The sequence below is a fragment of the Protopterus annectens genome, chromosome 1.part2, assembly GCF_019279795.1.
Source record: "Protopterus annectens isolate FY-2018-M chromosome 1.part2, PAN1.0, whole genome shotgun sequence".
NCBI lineage: Eukaryota > Metazoa > Chordata > Ceratodontiformes > Protopteridae > Protopterus > Protopterus annectens.
The window spans coordinates 912,565,515-912,584,571 of record NC_056727.1 but is presented as its reverse complement, the minus strand read 5'-3'; the positions used below and the strand labels follow the sequence as shown (position 1 = coordinate 912,584,571).

Genomic DNA, 19,057 nt, shown 5'->3' with positions numbered 1-19,057 from the left:
AATACCATGGAACACACAGTGCAGGCTCCAACCAGAGGATCAAATATACTGGACCTACTACTCCAACACTGAAGAATGTGGTGTTCAGTCTCCCAAAGGCTGCTGAAAGGAGTCTTTGCCTGGCTAACAGGGCTTCCTCAGACCCAGCCTTGAAGGATCTGTTGCACATGTGCAAAACAAACTGCACCAGAAACACTAGATCCAGCGATCCAAATTTCACTTGAAACAAACAGATCATGGTGGAGAGATATGCTTGTTCCAAAGGATCCCCATGCTATGCAACAGGTTCCACATCCATGTTAAACAGGGTTCATCCCTGACTTTATTCAAACAAAGTCTTGACAATTGTACAGGAAACCATAAATGAACCCCCAGATGGCCCCATGTCCCTTATGTTCAGAGGCTATCAATAAGAAAAGTATTATCCTAACACCACCCTACAACTCCTTTGGTTACCTCTCTAGTAACATGTCTGCCTCCCCACGCCCCCGTACAGACACCCATGGTACTCGGGATCCAGATGGGTTTGGGGTGCATGGTAGGCTTTTAAAGGCCCTTGTGGTCCTTAGTCCAGTAAAAATATACGAACTTATCAACAAGTCATGGTACTGGCATAGACTAGAGTCTTACTACATGGAAGAGGAAGTTAGGTGGTGTAGAACACTAAAGAAGATTTCCACTTGCCATGTTTAAAGGCAAATATAATGGTATCGCTACTAAATTTTAACTCATTTCCAATTGCCATATATACTTACACAAGTCCAGAAGCTTACACCAATATATTTTTTTAAATAAGGGGGGTTGATTTATGAAGGAGAAATGCAGTATGCTGTACTACTCCAGCATGAAACCTCTTGAAACAAAGGACTACGTGAAAAACACTTATTTACATATACAGTTTTAACAGACGAGGTGGCGATCACTGCCACTACCGTTTTTAAACATTACTGTTTCATGTAATTAAGTAAATTTGTTAAAACAAAAAGTAAAGTATTCACTTAATACTGACTGTTGGGCCTTTTTGAACTTCATTTAAACTTCATGAAATTTAAAAGATGGGGGGTCAGAGATCACCACTTAAATGCTGCAGTTTCATGCAGTACTTCAGCAGAACATAAGCTAATGTTATTCACTTTCATTACTTACATTTTAGCTTTCATTAAGCTTCAGCCCCAACACTTCTACCTGGATCAGTAAATTTTAATAGATATTTGATCTCAAAACCTACCCCTCTATTTACTCATGAGACTGACCCATATACAATATGTCGTACTGGATATGTCTTTGTATTCTCGCATGCTGTCATAAAACTTAAGTTAGGTTAACGTTACTAGGAATTCGGCACAATTCCTAGATGAGAAATTTGCTAGGGTCATCTGTTAATAACCAATCAAGAATAACCTTTGCCACAGACTATCAATTCTAATGGCTGTTTGTACAAATGAGTTACTCTACATAAACAGATAGCATGGCCCTTCAACTTTCAATGTTCTTAGGCCAACTGACATGGTCATTTAGGATTATTTCTTGAGATAGGTTTACAATATGCCAAGACATTACATCCCACAAAGGTATAACTGTTTGCTGTGGATGATAAAAGTTACTACACACAAGACACATGATCAGCTGTAGACATGACATTGGCTACATGCATTAAAATCATCAGTACAATTAAAATTAAAAACAGGTGACATACAAGCAGCCCTGCAAGAGTATGAAACACTTTCAGCCCAGAATAAGGCAACTCTGACAGCTTTTCTTGCTCCTGGTGTACAATAGGGGACAGGCACTTTACAACCCTAATTCATAAAGTGGCAAAGGGAAGCAGCCATTTGTTCACTCTAACCATAGCCTCTGAATTCCTCTAAGATAAAAGGACAACAGGGTAATGTGGCATCTAGGACTTTTGAAGAGACTATAAAATCAGTTCCATTCTTAGGATGGTTGCGGTGTACAGCACGCCCCTGGTCCTGTACAGCACACCCACTCTGGGTGATAAAAGATCACCAAAGAGACTGCATCCAAGTCTGAAGGGTAGAACTTCTTAAAGCTCAATTTTTCCCCAAGCTGTTCACTCAATCCATTCTCCATAAAACACGCAGACAACCCACAGGCCAATCCAAAGAGTACCTCATAAACCAGAAAGTTTTCCCTAAATGTAGGTATCAGCAATAGTACCAACAGGACATAAAATTAGTTAGTTATGGAAAAAGTATACATGCTTCTAAATGCACTCTTAGAACGTATGGAGTGTAGTAACACTGTCACAGCTATTAGCCATATCACAAGGTCTTTATCTTCAATTACTATAGTATAAAGGGGAGTAGCCTGGATGACTAAATTCAGGTAGTTAGTGCTTTAAGTATTTCCTGAAAGGAAGGCTTGCAAGCATGAAATGAGAGAAGTCCCAGTCAGGGCTAACCTGTGGACTATACACTGTAGAAGTACCAGTTTTTACAGCTGAAAGTTAAGCCTGAATGATGTCTGCAACCTTGGAGCCTGGAGAGACCTGCAGCCTGGAACCTTCTTTTTGGCTGAAAGGGTCAGTGGACTAGACATTTACGAAGGTGTTATGTGTTTTGTTTTGAAAATGCAAAGCAAATTTGGTTAACATTTTACTTTACGGAATTTTAATAAACTTATTACATATTGTCCAGTGTCTTCTTGGAACCTATAAACAGGATGAGTCATTATCCAAATTTATTTATTTCCAGTTTGGTTACCGGGGAAGTCCACTGGGTCAACATGACCCATTTTCAGTGGAGGCCCAGGGAGAAAAGCTCCAAGAAAGCATTGTACAAGTTCAAATTACAATAAAATGCAGGAGTACACAAGTTAACATTGTATTGGGAAACACAAATAAGAATTTACAACAAGCATAGTTGGAAGAATCTGTTAAGAGAGAAGGGTGATTGTTACTTTTGATGCAAGGGAAAATGAGTGCTGAGAGCGAGTGTCAGTTAAATTACATTTGTTGAGGAATCAGATCATGCTTGCTTTATATACATAAAGTAGAAAGTAGAAAATGATTCACAACATTTACATTAACTACAGGTTTAGTCAAGTGAGCACAGCTCTAGGAATTTTAAGTTGGTTAAAGATAGTGAAGCTAAAGAAGTTAAAGAGAGCTTGTAAAGGGTTATAGTTGTGAGGCTGTGGGAGATTAAGAGAGCTAAGTACCAGGGGACAGGACCCCTACACCTAGGGCATAGAGATAGCAAGGATTAAGTAAATCTGCTTCAGAAGTAGAAACCTCAGTTCTTTGTATCTACAGCATCAGAAGGAATGAAATATAAATACCTTAATATAGACAAAGGAAACATTACTCACATACCTTTCTTCTTTGTAAATGGACAGCTCTATCTAACACAAACAGTACAGCAAACCTTTGGAAAATTCAAACACTTCTTCTGTAAGAGTATATATTAACCAACAGGAGTATACTGGGAAACTATCAATGAATACAATAAAAACTACTAGACTCTAAAAATGCCACAGATATTTAAAGCTCACAATATTCACAAAACTTTTTGGTGAATACTGTGAGCATTAAATATCGGAGGAGTTTCGCAAGTCTAATAGTTTTTACTGGATTTGTAATTTTCACCAAAGATTCTGTCCACCATTGTGTTGCATCATTTTTTTTGTTGGCTTTTGGAGCGATTTACGAATCCCCAGTGCAACTAAAGTGCTGGCAGAAGGTGATGTCAGAAGCAACAGGCTTACACTGCGTCTTGCAAAGGCATCAATCTGTACTACCCAAGTGTGCACTCCTTAATTCTCCCAGTCATATTCCACTACATGATCATCACATCCAGGTCCAAAGGAGCAGGTATGATAAAGTACAGCTGTGTACCTACCATAAATGTAGATGTTAGAGTGTATTCACTGTTGCAGTCATTACACTTGGGTTATCTGGCTGGCAGGCTACCTGCAGTCGGCCTGAATTCCAAAACCCTGGCCCGGCGTCTGTTGCGGTCGCCTCTTCCCTGACGTCAGTGCGCCAGGGGTATACAAGATGCAGCAGACGCCATTTTCTTCAGTTTTTCTTGCCCCAGATATCAGGTGCCCCCAAGAAGGTAGGCAATACATATTGCTTATAAAAACATACAGTAAAATAAAAATACCTTCATCTACAAGCAAATACACCACATAGGTTGTATAGGATAGAGAAGTATAGATAAGTCCCAGCAAAGAAAGGGGGATGGAGGGTGGGTACAACAGTGAATACACTCGAACATCTACATTTATGGTAGGTACACAACTGTACTATGTTCATCGTGTTTCACTGTTGCAGTCATTACACTTGGGTTGAATCCCAAAGCTGAGGTAGGGTGGCTGGGTCTAAATAGGATTAGGAGTGGCTATGAGGCCCTGCAGAACTACAGTGGCAAAACCTGCTCTGGATTTAAAGTAAAGAGGTAAGTGGTAAAGCTTGGTAAAAGTGTGCACTGAACTCCAAGTTGCAGCCTCCAAGATTTCCTTGGTTGGTACTCTTCTGAGAAAGGCTGCTGAAGTGGCTGTTGCCCTGGTAGAATGTGGCCTAATGTTCTTAGGCACTGACTTGCCATGCTGTGCATAGCAGAAATGAATGCAGTGTCCTATCCATTTTGAAACAGTCCTTTCCTTGTGATCCTGCAGCATATGCTACAAACAGTTGCTCATTTTTTCTGAAAGCTTTTGTTTTGTCCAAGTAGAAGCGTAGCTGCCTGTGTATGTCCAAAGAGTGCAGAAGTCTCTCCCCTTTATTCTGGGGATTTGGATAAAATGTTGGCAAATGAATGGTTTGGTTAAGAGCCGCACTGGATACAACCTTTAGCATAAATGTTGGGTTTGTCCTTGGAGAAACCCTGTCCGGATGAAAAATGATAAAAGGTTCCACTGCTATTAATGCCTGCAACTCGGAGACTCTTCTTGCTAAAGTTACTGCTAGGAGCAGAGCAGTTTTCCATGATAAGAATTTTATATCAGCTGTATTGGCTGGCTCAAAAGGAGGCAGTGTGAGCTTTTCCAAGACAAAGTTGAGGTCCCATGTAGGTATCTGTGCTCTCCTTGGGGGTCTTATGTTTTCTGCCCCTCTGAGGTACTGTCTTAGCAGTGGATGTGAGAAAATAGGAGGCTCCGTATTGTAATGAGCTGAAATGGCAGAGGCATGGATCTTAATTGATGAGAAGCACAGTCCTTTGTCCAGCATCTCAGTTAGGTATTGTAAAATCTGAGGAATATTTGGAACAAGTGGTTTAAGTCCTTGTGCCTGGTTCCAAGCACAGAATCTCTTCCATTTTTCTGCATAAGATTTCCTGGTGCTGGGCCTCCTGGCTTCCAAAATGACATCCATAACAGCTTTAGAGAGAGGTGTGTTCTGAGTGGCTATATTATTTGCCATGCAGCCAGATTTAAGATTCTGAGTTGGCTGTGCAGGATCTGATTGTTTTGAGTCAGAAGTTGAGGAATTTGTGGTAAAGTCCAGGCTGGGCCTTGAGGCAAGCTCTTTAGGACTGGGTACCAGTGCTGGCATGTCCAGTCTGGGACAATCAGAACAATTTTTGGCATCTCGTCTGACTTTTAGGAGTACTTTGGGAAGGAGAGGCAGTGGTGGAAAGGCATAAACTGTTAGGGTTTTCCAGCTGAACGATAGAGCATCCACTTTCCATGCTTGTGAGTGATAAGTCCTTGTGCAGAATCTGTGAAGTTGGTAGTTGTGAGGGGAGGCAAAAATATCTAGGTCTGGGCATCCCCATTTCCTTGTTATCATGCTGAAGACCTGTGGATCTAGTTTCCACTCATGAGGGTCCATGAGGTTTCTGCTTAGTTCGTCTGCCAGAGTATTTTTCTTTCCTGGCAGGAATTGTGTCTGCAGATGTACTTGATAAGTCACTGCTGTGTTCCACAAAGTCATGGCTTGCCTGCAGAGGGGGTAGGAATGTGTGCCTCCTTGCTTGTTTATGGACCACATAACTGTAGTATTGTCCGTCTTTAGCAATAGTTGTCCTGGATGTAGTACGTCCTTGAAGGCTGTCAGGGCATTCTGTACAGCTAGCATCTCTTTTTGATTGATATGAAGATGTGTTTGGTCCGCGGGCCACATGCCCTGAATACATTTTCCTGCCATGTGTGCCCCCCAGGCATAATCCGATGAATCTGTTAGTGTCTACCCGGCTGTGGTAGAAGTGAAAGGCTGTCCCTTGTTGTGGTGACAAGCCAGTGCCCACCATCGAAACTCCTGTTGCAAGCGGGGAATAAGAGTTATGATTGTTTCTAGGCTGTGGCAATGAGTCCAAACACTTTTTAGGTACCATTGTAGCTTCCTCATATGCAGTCTTGCATATGGAATTAGTAGGATGCAGGATGCCATGAAGCCCAAAGTCAGCAGAATGTTTTTTGCAGGTAGCTGGGTCTTTGTTGCCATCATTTGAAAGTAATGAGTCAGTTGCCTTTGCTTGTCTGGCGTGAGATAAGCCATCTGGGCAGTTGTATTTAAGCTTGCACCCAGGAATATTATCTCTTGAGAGGACACTAGTTTTTATTTCTTTTTGTTTACTGTGTACCCTAGGCAAATTAGTAATCTTTTTACAAACACCAGATGCTTTAGTAGAATGTCCTTGCTCTCTGCTTGAATAAGGCAGTCATCCAAGTAGGGATACATTTGAATTCCTTTTTGTCTGGAAAAATGCAATTACTGGTGCCAGGCATTTTGTGAAGACCCTGGGCGCAGTAGATAAGCCAAAGGGCAGTGCAGAGAATTGGTAATGCATTGAGCCAGCTATGAATCTGAGGCATCTTCTGCAAGATTGTCTGATTGGAACATGCATGTATGCCTCTGAGGTCCAAAGTAACTAGCCAAGCCTTCTTGCCCAGCATGGGTAGAAGTTGCCGCAGTGTCAGCATTTTGAATTTTGGAACACCCAGGAAAGTATTTAGAATAGACAGGTCCAGTATTGGTTTCCAGGCTTTGTCCTTTCTGGGTACCAAGAAAAGTCTTGCTGTGGTACTTTTTGTACAGCCCTCATGTCCATGAGAGCAGAAATTTGTTTTTGTGCCTCTGCCCATTTATTCTGTGGCAGGTCTGGCATACCTTTTGACCTTGGTAGGGTGTGAAAGTGGAACCTGGAACCCCGAGAGACAATATTCAGTACCCATTTGTCCTGGGAGATGATGTGCCAATCTTGTGAGAAAAGTACTAGTTTCCCCCCCAAGGGTGTTGCCAAAAGGTAAGTGCTTGGCATTTGTAGAGGAAAGATTGTGATGTCTTCTCCGCCTTTGGGGGCTGAAGCGCCCCATTGTTTAGGTCTGTATGAGCCTTGGGGCTGAGATCTGCCTCTCTGTGGCCTGTCTGACACTGGAAAGGACCAATTTTTATAAGAGTTCCTGCTAAATCTAGGTGGCTGAACCTGTAAGAAATCCTTTACTGTCTGCATTGATTTTGCTTTATCCTCCATTTTCTTTAACACCTCTTCTGCCTTAACACCACACAAAGTATCATGCTGTAATGGAGCATCCAATAATTTTGCTTTAACATGATCAGGTAAACTCTGTTCTTTTAACCAAGCATGCCTTCGAATGACAGAACCTGTAACTGCGGCTCTACAAGATGCCTCTAATGAATCAAAACCACATTGCAAAGTATGCTTTCCCACTTGTTCAGCTGCATGCAATAAATCCTGCATTTCCTTGTTCTCAGGACATTCAGAGCTTGTAAGCATTTTCTGTTTTAGCAAAGACATTAGGTATTGTTGATATTTAAGCATGTGAGACTGACAGTTTAACACCCTTACAGCTAAAGTCGCTGAAGTGTAAACCTTTTTCCCCCCATCTGTCCAGTGCTCTAGAATCCCTATCAGAGGGAACAGGGTTTTTTTGCAATGGAAGCCTTGACCCCTTTGGGACCTTGAGAAATTGTTTCTGGATCAGCAGCAGGGTTTTTATAAAGAAATGTATGAGAATCTGGAACCCTATAGTACCTATCTGGCTTAACTGGTGCAGGTGGTAAAGAATCAGGAGTCAAGCTGGATTCAGAAAAAACATCAACAATATCTAGTACAGGGGGATATAGCAAGAGGCCTGTGCTGAGGCAATAAAAGAAAGTCTCTGAGCCTTTTCTCAGATTCTGAATAATCCTGGCTCTCCTAATGGAAATGTTCCCTCATGGTGTGCAGGGTTCCTCCAAAAGAGTAGTCCTCAGGAGGAGAGGCTGAAGGGATAGATTCTTCAGCATCAAAGTCCTCATAGGGAGGGAGAGAATATCCCTGTTCTGAAGAGGAGTCAGAAGAAATAGAAACCTGGTCAGAGGAGTCATAGTCAGTGTCTTGCCTAGGCCTTTTATCAGGAGGGGGATGGGAGCCCCTGATCAAAGTAATTAGGTTCTCGGCCATTTTGAGCATCTGTTTCTTAGGCATGGATGACTGTCCAGGAGAATGCTGTACTTGTTTCTTTGTCTTTAAATGTGTTTAAGACTTTGCCTTGGCTGTTGAAGAGGTCTAGATAGTAAGCTGTGTACGTCTGAAAACACCCTCAGAAGCGGATGCCTGCTCAGCGGCTCAGGACCCATCTGAGGAAATTGTTTCCGTAGGCCCAATACCTTGAGTTTCCAGAGGCCTAGCTGTCTCCACATGGGAGGCGGCCTGTGGCTCTGAGGTAGTGTGTGTCAGGGGCTGCTAAAGCGCCTCACTGAAAACAAGCAACTGGCCTAGAAGAGGCTTAGTCGGTTTGGACCTTGGATGCCTGTCTTTTTCTTTGTCCTTGCGTTTTTTATGGACTCCAGTCGTTGGTTGTTCCAACGGCATGTTATAGTTAAACCTTCAGCCAAAGTAATGTAAAGCAAAATCGAACCGACGCTTAGTGCGTTGGTTGAATCTAACACAAAACAGACAACTAGCAACATCGTAGTCAGGGCCTAGGCAAGGAATACAGTAAGAATGAAAATCCTTATGAGGTATTTGCTTCCCACAAGAAATACAATTGTTACCTTTTACTGACATCGGTCTGGAACAAGAAAAAGTTTCCCCAATGGGGTACTTAGCTTTATTGAAGACTTCGGATCTGAAATTCAAATTCGAAAATCTCAGGAATCAGCCGACCGGCACTTGCAAACTGCTTTTGCTTCGGGCACTGCGCGGCAAGAAAGACTGAAGAAAATGGCGTCGGCTGCATCTTATATCCCCCTGGCACACTGACGTCAGGAAAGAGGCAATAGCAACAGACGCTGGACCGGGACTTTGGAATTCAGGCCGACTGCGGGTAGCCTGCCAGCAGGTTAACCCAAGTGTAATGACTGCAACAGTGAAACACGATGAACATCAGGTCTGTCAGACAGGAAGGGCTCAGAATTCTTCTCACTTCTTGCAAAGTGATTCACTATCATACAGGAAAGCAAGAGGAAATGTCTTTCCAAGCTCAAATACACCAGGGCATGCTACAGCCATCTTGGCAGACAGCTATCTATGTGCTCAACAGGAATATACTTGGGAAATAAGAGTTGTCATAACTACACAGAAGAGTGAACGCCTCAACTCTCTTGGTCATATTCCACCACATGAGCATCAAGCCCATATCCAAAGTAATAGGTATGACCATAAGTCGGTCAGCTATGAAAGGGCCAATGGGAAACTTCTCAATTCTTGCAAGTGAATCACTGTCATATGGAAAGCAAATCATCATACAGAAAGCAAAAGGAAAAGTCTTTCCAAGCCCAATTTCAAACATTAAGCCTTATGCCAAGACATACTACGGCCATCTCAGTAGATGCACGGTCATGTGCTCAAGCACAGGAAGTGCAGTCTTTGGACACTGGGACAGTCTCCCAATACTGTGTGCAGAGGAGCACTTCTACCATCTTCATGGTAGCCAACCAGTAACGAGTGTGAACTCTATCCCTCACCAGCACAGAGGCAAAAAAGTGAAGATGAATAAAATAGCAGCATTTGTTTGAAGAGGATTTAGCAGAGGACTGGCTTCCTGCCAACCTCAGCTATGGATTCCCTCCAACCCAGGCACAATGTCTCCCTTCACTTTCAAATGAGTGGCCAGGATGAAGAAAGTACAGTTTTGTACCTACCATAAATGTAGATGTCCGAACTGGATAGCATCTGCAGTCATAACAACTGGGTTGTCCTGTCGTCAGGCAGCCCTGCAGTCGGCCGGATTCCAAAGTCCGGGTCCGCTTCGCTGATGGCGCACTTCACCCGGCGTCATCTCTGTTGGTCTTCGGGTATAAAGGCATCAGCCGACGCCATTTTCCTCAGTGTTTCTTGCCCCAGATGCCAGTAGCCCTCTTGCAGGCTAAAATTTGGATAGATGCCAATGTTTCCAAATAGATAGAGGTAAACACAACAATAAGCATATATGTACATATATACAAACAAATACACCATAAAAGACTCCCCCCCAACAGCTAGCTATTAGGAGGGTAAACACCCTAGGAGTACCACAGAGGGGAAGGAGGGAGGGTAATCCTGACTGCAGATGCTATCCAGTTCGGACATCTACATTTATGGTAGGTACAAAACTGTACTATGTCCTTCATGGATGCATCTGCAGTCATAACAACTGGGTAGAATACCATAGCCAACTAGGGAGGAGGATAAAACTAGATTATGGTGTGTTTAGGATCCCTTGCAGTACAGCAGTGGCAAACCCTGCTCGGGATCTAGAATATAGAGGCAAATTATAATGCTTGGCAAATGTATGCACGGAGGTCCAAGTAGCCGCCTCAATAATGTCTTTGGTTGCCACTCCTCAAGAAGGCTGTGGTAGTGGCTGTTGCCCTTGTAGAATGAGGTGTTATGTTCTGTGGAATTGGTTTTCCATGGAAGGAGTAACAGTATCGTATGCAATTTCCTATCCATTTGGAGATTGTCTGTTTGGAAATAGCTTTTCCTTCCCTTCCTGTTGCATAGGCTACAAAAAGTTGGTCAGTCTTTCTGCTATTTTTTGTTCTGTCCAAGTAGTAGCGTAGCTGTCTATGTACATCCAAGGTATGCAGTATTCTTTCCGCTCTGTTTTGTGGGTTGGGAAAGAAGGTAGGTAGGTGGATTGCCTGGTTTAAAGACACTCTGGATACCACCTTGGGCATAAATGTAGGATTAGTCCTCATGGACACTCTATCTTGGTGGAAGATTAGGAAGGGTTGCACTGCCATTAAGGCCTGAAGTTCTGAAACCCTCCTTGCTGAAGTAATTGCCAGTAGGAAAGCAGTTTTCCATGACAGGTGTTGTAGGTCTGCTGTTGCTGCTGGTTCAAAGGGTGATAGTGTCAACTTTTCTAGCACAAAGTTTAAATCCCAAGCTGGTAATGGTGGTTTCCTTGGAGGTTTTACATTCTTGATTCCTCTGAGGAACTGCCTGAGCAAAGGATGTGTAAAAACAGGTGTATCAAAGCTGTATTCTGCTGAAAAAGCTGATGCATGTATCTTGATGGAGGAGTAGGACAGGCCTGAATGAAGAAGTTCGGCCAGATACTCCAGAATGTTAGGCATATCTATGTTTGACACATCTTTTCCTCTTTCCGTACTCCAAATGACAAACCTTTTCCATTTTCCAGCATAGTTCCTTCTTGTTGAAGGTCTGCCTGCTTCAAGAATAATGTCTTTAACTCTTTGGGAAAGTTCTGGATTAGCTGCTGCTATGTGATGTTCCATGCAGTCAGTTGCAGCGTTTTAGGTTTGGATGTATGATGCTGTAGTTGTTCTGAGTTAACATCAAAGGCATCAGGGTATTGGCCAAATATTGTTCGAGACATGCTCTTCAGTAGTGGGTACCAGTGTTGTCTTGGCCAGTTTGGAGCTATCAGGATTATCCTTGGACGTTCTTCCTTGATTTTTAGTAGTACCTTGTGTATCAAAGGAAGAGGTGGGAATGCATATGCTGTTAGGCCTTTCCAGTTGAAGGAGAGTGAGTCCACTTTCCATGCTAGTGGGTGGAATGTCCTTGTGCAGAATTTTTTGAGCTGGTGATTGAGAGGTGATGCGAATAGGTCTATCTGTGGCATTCCCCATTTCTTTGAGATGGTCTTGAAGATGTCCGTGTGCAGCTTCCATTCGTGGGCATCCGGTGTCGCACTGCTTAATATGTCTGCTAGAGAAATGTCTTTTGCCGGTACAAATATTGCCTGTAACTGAATGTTGTAGCTGAGTGCCAGGGTCCACAGCTCCAAGGTCATTCTGCATAGGGGGTATGAATGAGTGCCTCCCTGTTTGTTGATGTACCACATGACTGTGGTGTTGTCTGTCCTTATCAACTGGCCCTCTTTGAGAAATGGTTTGAACTTTTGGATTGCCAGTTTTACTGCCAGCATTTCTTTTAGATTGATGTGCAGGTGAAGTTGATCCTGTGTCCACAATCCTTGCACGCATTTGTCCAGCATGTGGGCCCCCATCCTAGGTCTGAAGCGTCTGTTGTGATGGTCTGGCTTGGTTGACATCTGCAAAGGGTAGGCCTGGGTTTGACTGGCATGCCTGAGCCCACCATAGGAACTCCTGTTTTAAGCATGGAATTAGTGGGATTTCTGTTTCTAGACTGTGTCTGTGTTGGGACCATAAATTCTTTAGGTACCACTGTAGTTTCTCATATGTAGTCTGGCAAATGGGACCAAGATTATGCATGATGCCATGAAGCCCAAGGCCTGCAGAACTTTTCTTGCTGTTAACTTGTTCAGTTTTGTTAGTGCCAAGAAGTAAAGAGGAAGTTCTTTTGTTTTTCTGTAGTCAGGAATGCCATTTGTTGTACTGTGTCCAATTCCGCCCAAGAATCTCCTTGTTTGGGATGGTATCAGCCTTGACTTTTGTAAATTGACTGTGTATCCCAGTCCTTGTAGCAAGTAAATGACCCTTTGCAAATCTGTTGTCAGCTTGCTTTTGTTGTCCCTTGTAGCAGGCAGTCGTCCAGGTATGGGTAAATTTGAATTCCTGTAGTCTGCAATGGGCGATTACTGATGCCAGGCATTTTGTGAATACTCTGGGCAGTAGATAAGCCAAAGGGCAATGCTGAGAATTGATAGTGCTCTGATCCTGCAAGAAATCTGAGGTATCTTCTGCAGATTGGTCGAATGGGGACGTGCAGGTATGCCTCCTTGAGATCTAGAGTTACCAGCCAAGACTCCTTGCCCAGCATGGGAAGAAGTTGCTGTAGGGTCAGCATTTTGAATTTTGGGACAATGATGTATGTATTTAAGGTGGACAGGTCGAGAATTGGTCTCCAACTTTTTCCTTTCTTGGAACTAGGAATAGTCTGGAGTAGAACCCCTTTCCTTGTTCTGCTGTTGGCACTCTTTCCACAGCTCTTATGTTTGCTAACTCCATTATCTGGCGTAGAGCCTCTGTTTTTTGATTTGGAGGTAGATTTGGCATTCCTCTTTTGACTGGTAAAGTGTGGAAGTGAAACCAGTAACCTTGATCTATGGTTTGTAAAATCCACTTGTCTTTTGTTATGTAGTGCCAGTTCTTTGAAAATAAGGTTAACTTTCCGCCTAGAGGAGCTGCTATTTGTTCCCTGGTAGGTGGATTTAGGATTAAGTCACTGTGGCTGTGTCTGTGCCTCTGTTGTTACCTTGCCACTGTCGTCCTCTGTAGGCACCTCCTCTGGATTGGTTTCTGCCTCTGGAACGTCTATTCCTGCCCCTTTGAAATTTTGTGGAGTCAGGAAAGGACCAATTTTTGGCAGGCCAGTTCCTGCTAAACCTTGGGGGTTGAACCTGCAAGAAATCTTTAACAGTTTGAACAGATTTTGCCTTTTCTTCCATTTTCTTCATAACCTGCTGGGCAGGTGTACCAAACAAACTTGTCTTGTCCATAGGAGCATCTAGCAACTTAGCTTTAACATGATCCGTAAAGCTTGTTCCTTTAGCCATGCATGCCTTCTTATCACTGTGCCTGTCATGGCTGATCTAAATGAAGCCTCCAGTGCATCATAGCCACATTTTAAGGAATGGTTGCTAACCTGTTGTATGTTATTTACCATCTCTAATACATATTTCTTATCAAGAGATTCATCAGTGGTTAGTTTTTAGTTAACTGATCAAGCATAAACTCTTGGTATTGTATCATGTGAAACTGACAGTTTAAAGCTCTAGCTGAGAGAGTAGCTGAAGTGTAGACCTTTTACCCCATCTGTCTAGTGACCTTGCTTCCCTTTCAGAAGGAATAGGGTTTTAGCTGTGGTCGGCTACTGCCTTGGGACCCTGGGATATAGTTTCTGGGTCTGCAAGTGGGGCCTTGTAAAGGTGGTGATGAGTATCTGGCACCCTGTAAAATCTGTCTGGTTTGGCAGGGGCTGGGGTAAAGAATCTGGAGCGAGCAAACATCATTGAAAGCATCATCCACCACAGAGAGACAGGAGGTATAGCTAAGGGCCTGTGCTGTGGGAGGTGCAGAAAGGTCCTAAGTCTTTTCTGGAGTCTGAAAATCCTGTTGCTGCCATTGGAACTGTTCTCGCATGGCATGCAAGGTTTCCCAAAGGAGAATTCTTCTGGTGGGAAGCAGCTGGAATGGATTCTTCAGCATCAGAATCTTCAAATTGGAGAAGGGAGCCTCAGGCTGGTCAGTTATGTCTGATTCATCAGCAGAATCATCAGAAGACACTGGCTCAGGGGCTCTGCCCTAGGTCTCTTCTCTGGGGGCTGAGAGGCCCTGTCTGGGTGAGATTGAGATCCTCTAATTAAAGAAATTAAATCTTCTGCCAAAGAAAGCATTTGAGAACTAGAAGAGGGCCTGGATGTGGGGGTTTAACAGGCACTGTTTTAGTAGTCTTGGCTGCTTTAGCCCTGGCGAAGGCATTAATGGACATGGCAGCTGAAGGACTAGCAGCACCACGTGCTGGGGTAGTGGCATCCAAGGTGCTGATGTCTGATAAGTCAACCACCGTAGTGGGTAAAATTTCTGAGGTCGATTCAAGAGTTGTAGCAGGGCCTCAGTTGTAAGAATAGGTTCAGCTGTACTTTGAGCAGTTTTCTCGGTTTCGCCGAAACCGAGACACTCGTTTGCTTTACCGTGGTTTCGGCCGAAACCGCGGACCGCGAGTGTCGGTCTTTATCTTTGCTTTTTGGGGTAGTCGGAGGATCCGACGGCATAATGTACGCAAAATCAGAACCGAAAAACTGTTCTGCAAACTCCGACCGACGCCTAAGCGTTCGGTTGAAAGAGGCACAGGCGAACAGGCTGCTACGTCGTGGGCTGGGCCTAAACAATGCAGACAGTAAGAGTGGAAATCTTTATGTGGTATTTGTTTCCCACAGGTTAAATAATTGTTAACTTTTTCTGACATCGGCTGAGGCAAGAAAGAGTCCCCAACGGGTACTTAGCTTTAGAAGTCTTCAAGTAGTATTCGTAGAAGTAATCTCTGGATCCGACCGACCGGCACTTGCGAACAGCTTCTGCTTCGGGCGCCACGCAGCAAGAAAGACTGAGGAAAATGGCGTCGGCTGATGCTTTTATACCCGAAGACCAACAGAGATGACGTCGGGTGGAGTGCGACATCAGCCGAAGCCGGACCCGGACTTTGGAATCCGGCCGACTGCAGGGCTGCCTGACGACAGGACAACCCACTTGTTATGACTGCAGATGCATCCATGAAGGACATCTGGTACTGTGGGCACATCTAAACACTGTGTTCATTCCCAGGCAGTAGTGACAGCTGCTATGAAAGTTCTGGCAGCTGATCTGGCAACTGCAGACACACAAGCCTTACATTTCTTCACCATCACATGCAGGATCTATTCTACGACAGCAAACAAACTAAAAACTTAACAGGATAAAATTCTGACCCGGCACAAAAGTACAGGAAATGTAAATCTGATTACATTCTGCTAAATTCAGCGTGGTAATGCCACTGTAAGTATGACAAAGTAGATTTCTCAAAAGCAAGGGAGCTACAGATATGAAGAAATGCAATGAGAGAGTCTTCAAAGAAAGCTATTACCTCAGTGCAAGGGACTCGAAGAAACAAGCTCAACATATGTCTAAATGGGTCTACATTATAACATCTAACTCTCAAAACTTCGAATGTTATACCATCGAACCCAAAACCTCGAAGACTGACAATATCGAAGCCGCAGAACATAGAGTTCTTTCCCAGGGAAAGAATTCAGTGGGCAGTTTCCGCAGCTTCGCTATTTCCTCCACTGTGGTGCGATCTCGGAGTTGGCATATTTAAGTATAGGGTGGGGGGGGTGAAGCCCCCCACCTTAGAAACAGTTTGCAGTGTTTCGATACTGAACAGCAATCCCCCCCCTCCCGGGGGGGGGAATCGCTGTTCTCAGTCTTCTGGGTTTTCAGCTTTCGTGGTTTTGGGTTCGATGTTATAACATTCAAAGTTTTGAGACTTCAATGTTATAATATAGACCCATCTAAACAACTCCACACTGCATTTTGTATAAAAAAAATAGTCGGACATTCTATAAACTGAATACACAGCAAGATTCCTCGTATGGTTTAAGTTATTCAAAAGCCAACAAAGGATGCATTATAGAATTTTACTACTGCATTATAGCAAACACTCATTTACAGTATTGTACAAAGTTAGTTAAAAATTACAACAGTATGCAATGCGCCATATCTCACATACCCTTCTCCTTGGGTAACAGGCAACTTTTTCTTTAGGAATTCTTTGTCCTCTGCATTTAGAATGAGGAAGCCCTTGATCTGAGTTGCACTGTACATAGACATGAATCCCAGTTCATCCCGGCGGCTGACGAAACAGTCAGGATGATACCAGCGATCAATCATTCCCAACTGAGGCTTTTCTGGATCAATCATCTTCTTAGAAATCCTAATCTGGTCCTAAAAAGACAAAAATTACTCAATACTGGTGTATCTCTAGGTGTTGTGTCTAGATAAAAAAAAAAAAAAAAAAAAAAAAAAACCAGAAAAAAGAGCTCACACACAGACACTGTTCTTAATTTACCAACAGAAGCCAGTGGCTTTGTAGGAAAGAAAGCTAAACACTGCAACAAAACAAAATACAGATGGATATTTGAAATACAGCAAGAAACTGATGTGATTTTCTAACAGGCTGCAATGATTCTTAGACAAGGCCAGCGAGATGAATAATCATGTTATGACTTTTCAATATGAATATTCATCATTGTGAAATAATGCAAGCAGTGCACTATTCCTCTCATCACTTTACTGTCATAAAATGGAGTCTAAACTTGAAAAATATGAGCCAAGTTATTTTAAATCTGAGACGCACAGATTTGACACAATGCAATGACATATGTAAATAAGCCCACGACCTGAAATGTTCCTTTACCTTTCTTTCGGATGCTCTTTTCAAACAAGGCGGCAAGCAGTTCTCTTCAAATCAAGTCATGATCTAATGGATAGCCTACATCAACTTGTGATAGTTTCATAGGTCACACAGCTAATATCTACTTTAAGGTACATCTTTGGTCTAGGTCATTTCCCCTCATCACTGCAGGACCTCCGGTGATGAGTAAAGAATAGTTGTGTAAAATCTCACCATAACCATAGTTGCTCCTTCTGTTCCATGTTGCAGTATTCATACTGTGGGGGATCCTCTGGCCTCAGGCAACTGGAATGTCAGCTCCTACGCAAAAGCTAAAGCCTGGTTGCTGCTAGTGCATGGGATGTCACACGCAGGGCCATAAACCAGGGGCCTTAAATGTAACATCTGCACGCACCGACCTCAGAACTGACTGCTCAGTCGGACAATAGTCTAGACAGTCTAGTCTAGACAGATGCCCTCTAGACAGGTGAAGTGTAATGAGAAGGGATAGGTCAGAGGGAAGGAATACTGCAACATGGAAGAAAAAGACATCTATGGTTATGGTAAGATTTTGCACACTATTCTATGTCCTTCTATTCTCATGTTGCAGTATTCATACTGTGGAAGAGTACCACAGCTTAAACAGGAGGAAGCGTGGAGGAAGTAAGCAGCAGATTTCAAGAATTCCTGCAGGATTGGTCTTGCAAAGCCTGCTCTGGTTCTAGAAATATGGTCCAGTTTGTAATGTTTGGTGAAGGTATGTACGGAGGACCAGGTGGCTGCCTCAAGGATGGAAGTTGTGTCCAGGCCTTTGAGGAAGGCCCCAGAAGCAGATACGGCTCTTGTAGAGTGTGCACTGACCCCCTGAAGAAATTGTTTTCCATGGTAGGAACAGCAGAAGCAATAAGTTTTCCTTATCCAGCAAGAGATAGTTTGTTTGGATACTGCCTTGGCCAGTGCCCTGGGATGGAAGGACACAAAGAGCTAAGTAGACTTTCTAATGGTCTTTGTTTTGTCCAAATAGAACCTTAGTTGTCTGTGGACATCAGGGGAGTGTAGCATTCTCTCACGGTCATTTTTAGGAGAGGGAAAGAAGGTGGGTAAGTGAATAAACTGATTTAGTGACAGCTTGTTGACCACTTTGGGCATGAAGGAGGGGTTGGTGCATAGGGTCACCCTAGCTTTGTGGAAGATAGTGTAGGGTAGGGAAGCCATAAGAACCTGTAATTCTGAAAACCCTTCTGGCTGAGGTAAGGGCTACCAGAAGCACTGTTTTCCATGTGCACATCTGGAGGGAGGCAGAGCTGGCTGGCTCAAATGGAACAAGTGTAAGCTTTTCCAGGACATAATTTAGGTACCAAGGAGGCGGGAAAGGCTTCTTTGGTGGCCTAATGTGCAGGACACCTTTTAAGAATAGTTTTACATCCAATTTGGAGAGTAGAGTAGGATCCCGAGGTAAGCAGGCAAAGACAGCAGACAAGTGAACCTTCACTGAAGAATACGAAAGGTCTAATTTTATGGGCTCACACACACAGGCTAAGACTAGAGGAACATCCGCCTGGAAAAGGGCCCCTATGCCTTTGGAGACACCATTTGGAGAAACTTTCCCATTTGTAAACTTAGGGTCTCCTGGTATTGGATTTCCTGTCCTCCCACAGTATAGACAGCATGTCCTCAGTGAAGCAGTGTCTGAAGGGAATTAAAAGTTTATCACCCACAGGGTTAAGTAAAGCATCTCCAGGTTTAGATGACAGAGATCCATTCTGTTGTGTGAGCAGGTCCACATTGTGAGGCAACTTGTGGTGATTGCCCTTGGCAAGAGATTGAAGAAAGCAATACGT

At 43.4% G+C, this 19,057-nt stretch overlaps 1 protein-coding gene across 1 annotated transcript in view; it reads right to left on the bottom strand.

The window, feature by feature from the left end:
• The window catches only part of PARP1 (poly(ADP-ribose) polymerase 1), a 2,301,307-nt gene that overhangs the window by 2,159,171 nt on the left and 123,079 nt on the right, over positions 1–19,057 (bottom strand). Inside the window, exon 4 of the mRNA XM_044060208.1 lies at positions 16,554–16,768. Within this exon, the coding sequence (XP_043916143.1) occupies positions 16,554–16,768 (215 nt within the window). The remainder of the gene's footprint in view (positions 1–16,553; positions 16,769–19,057) is intronic.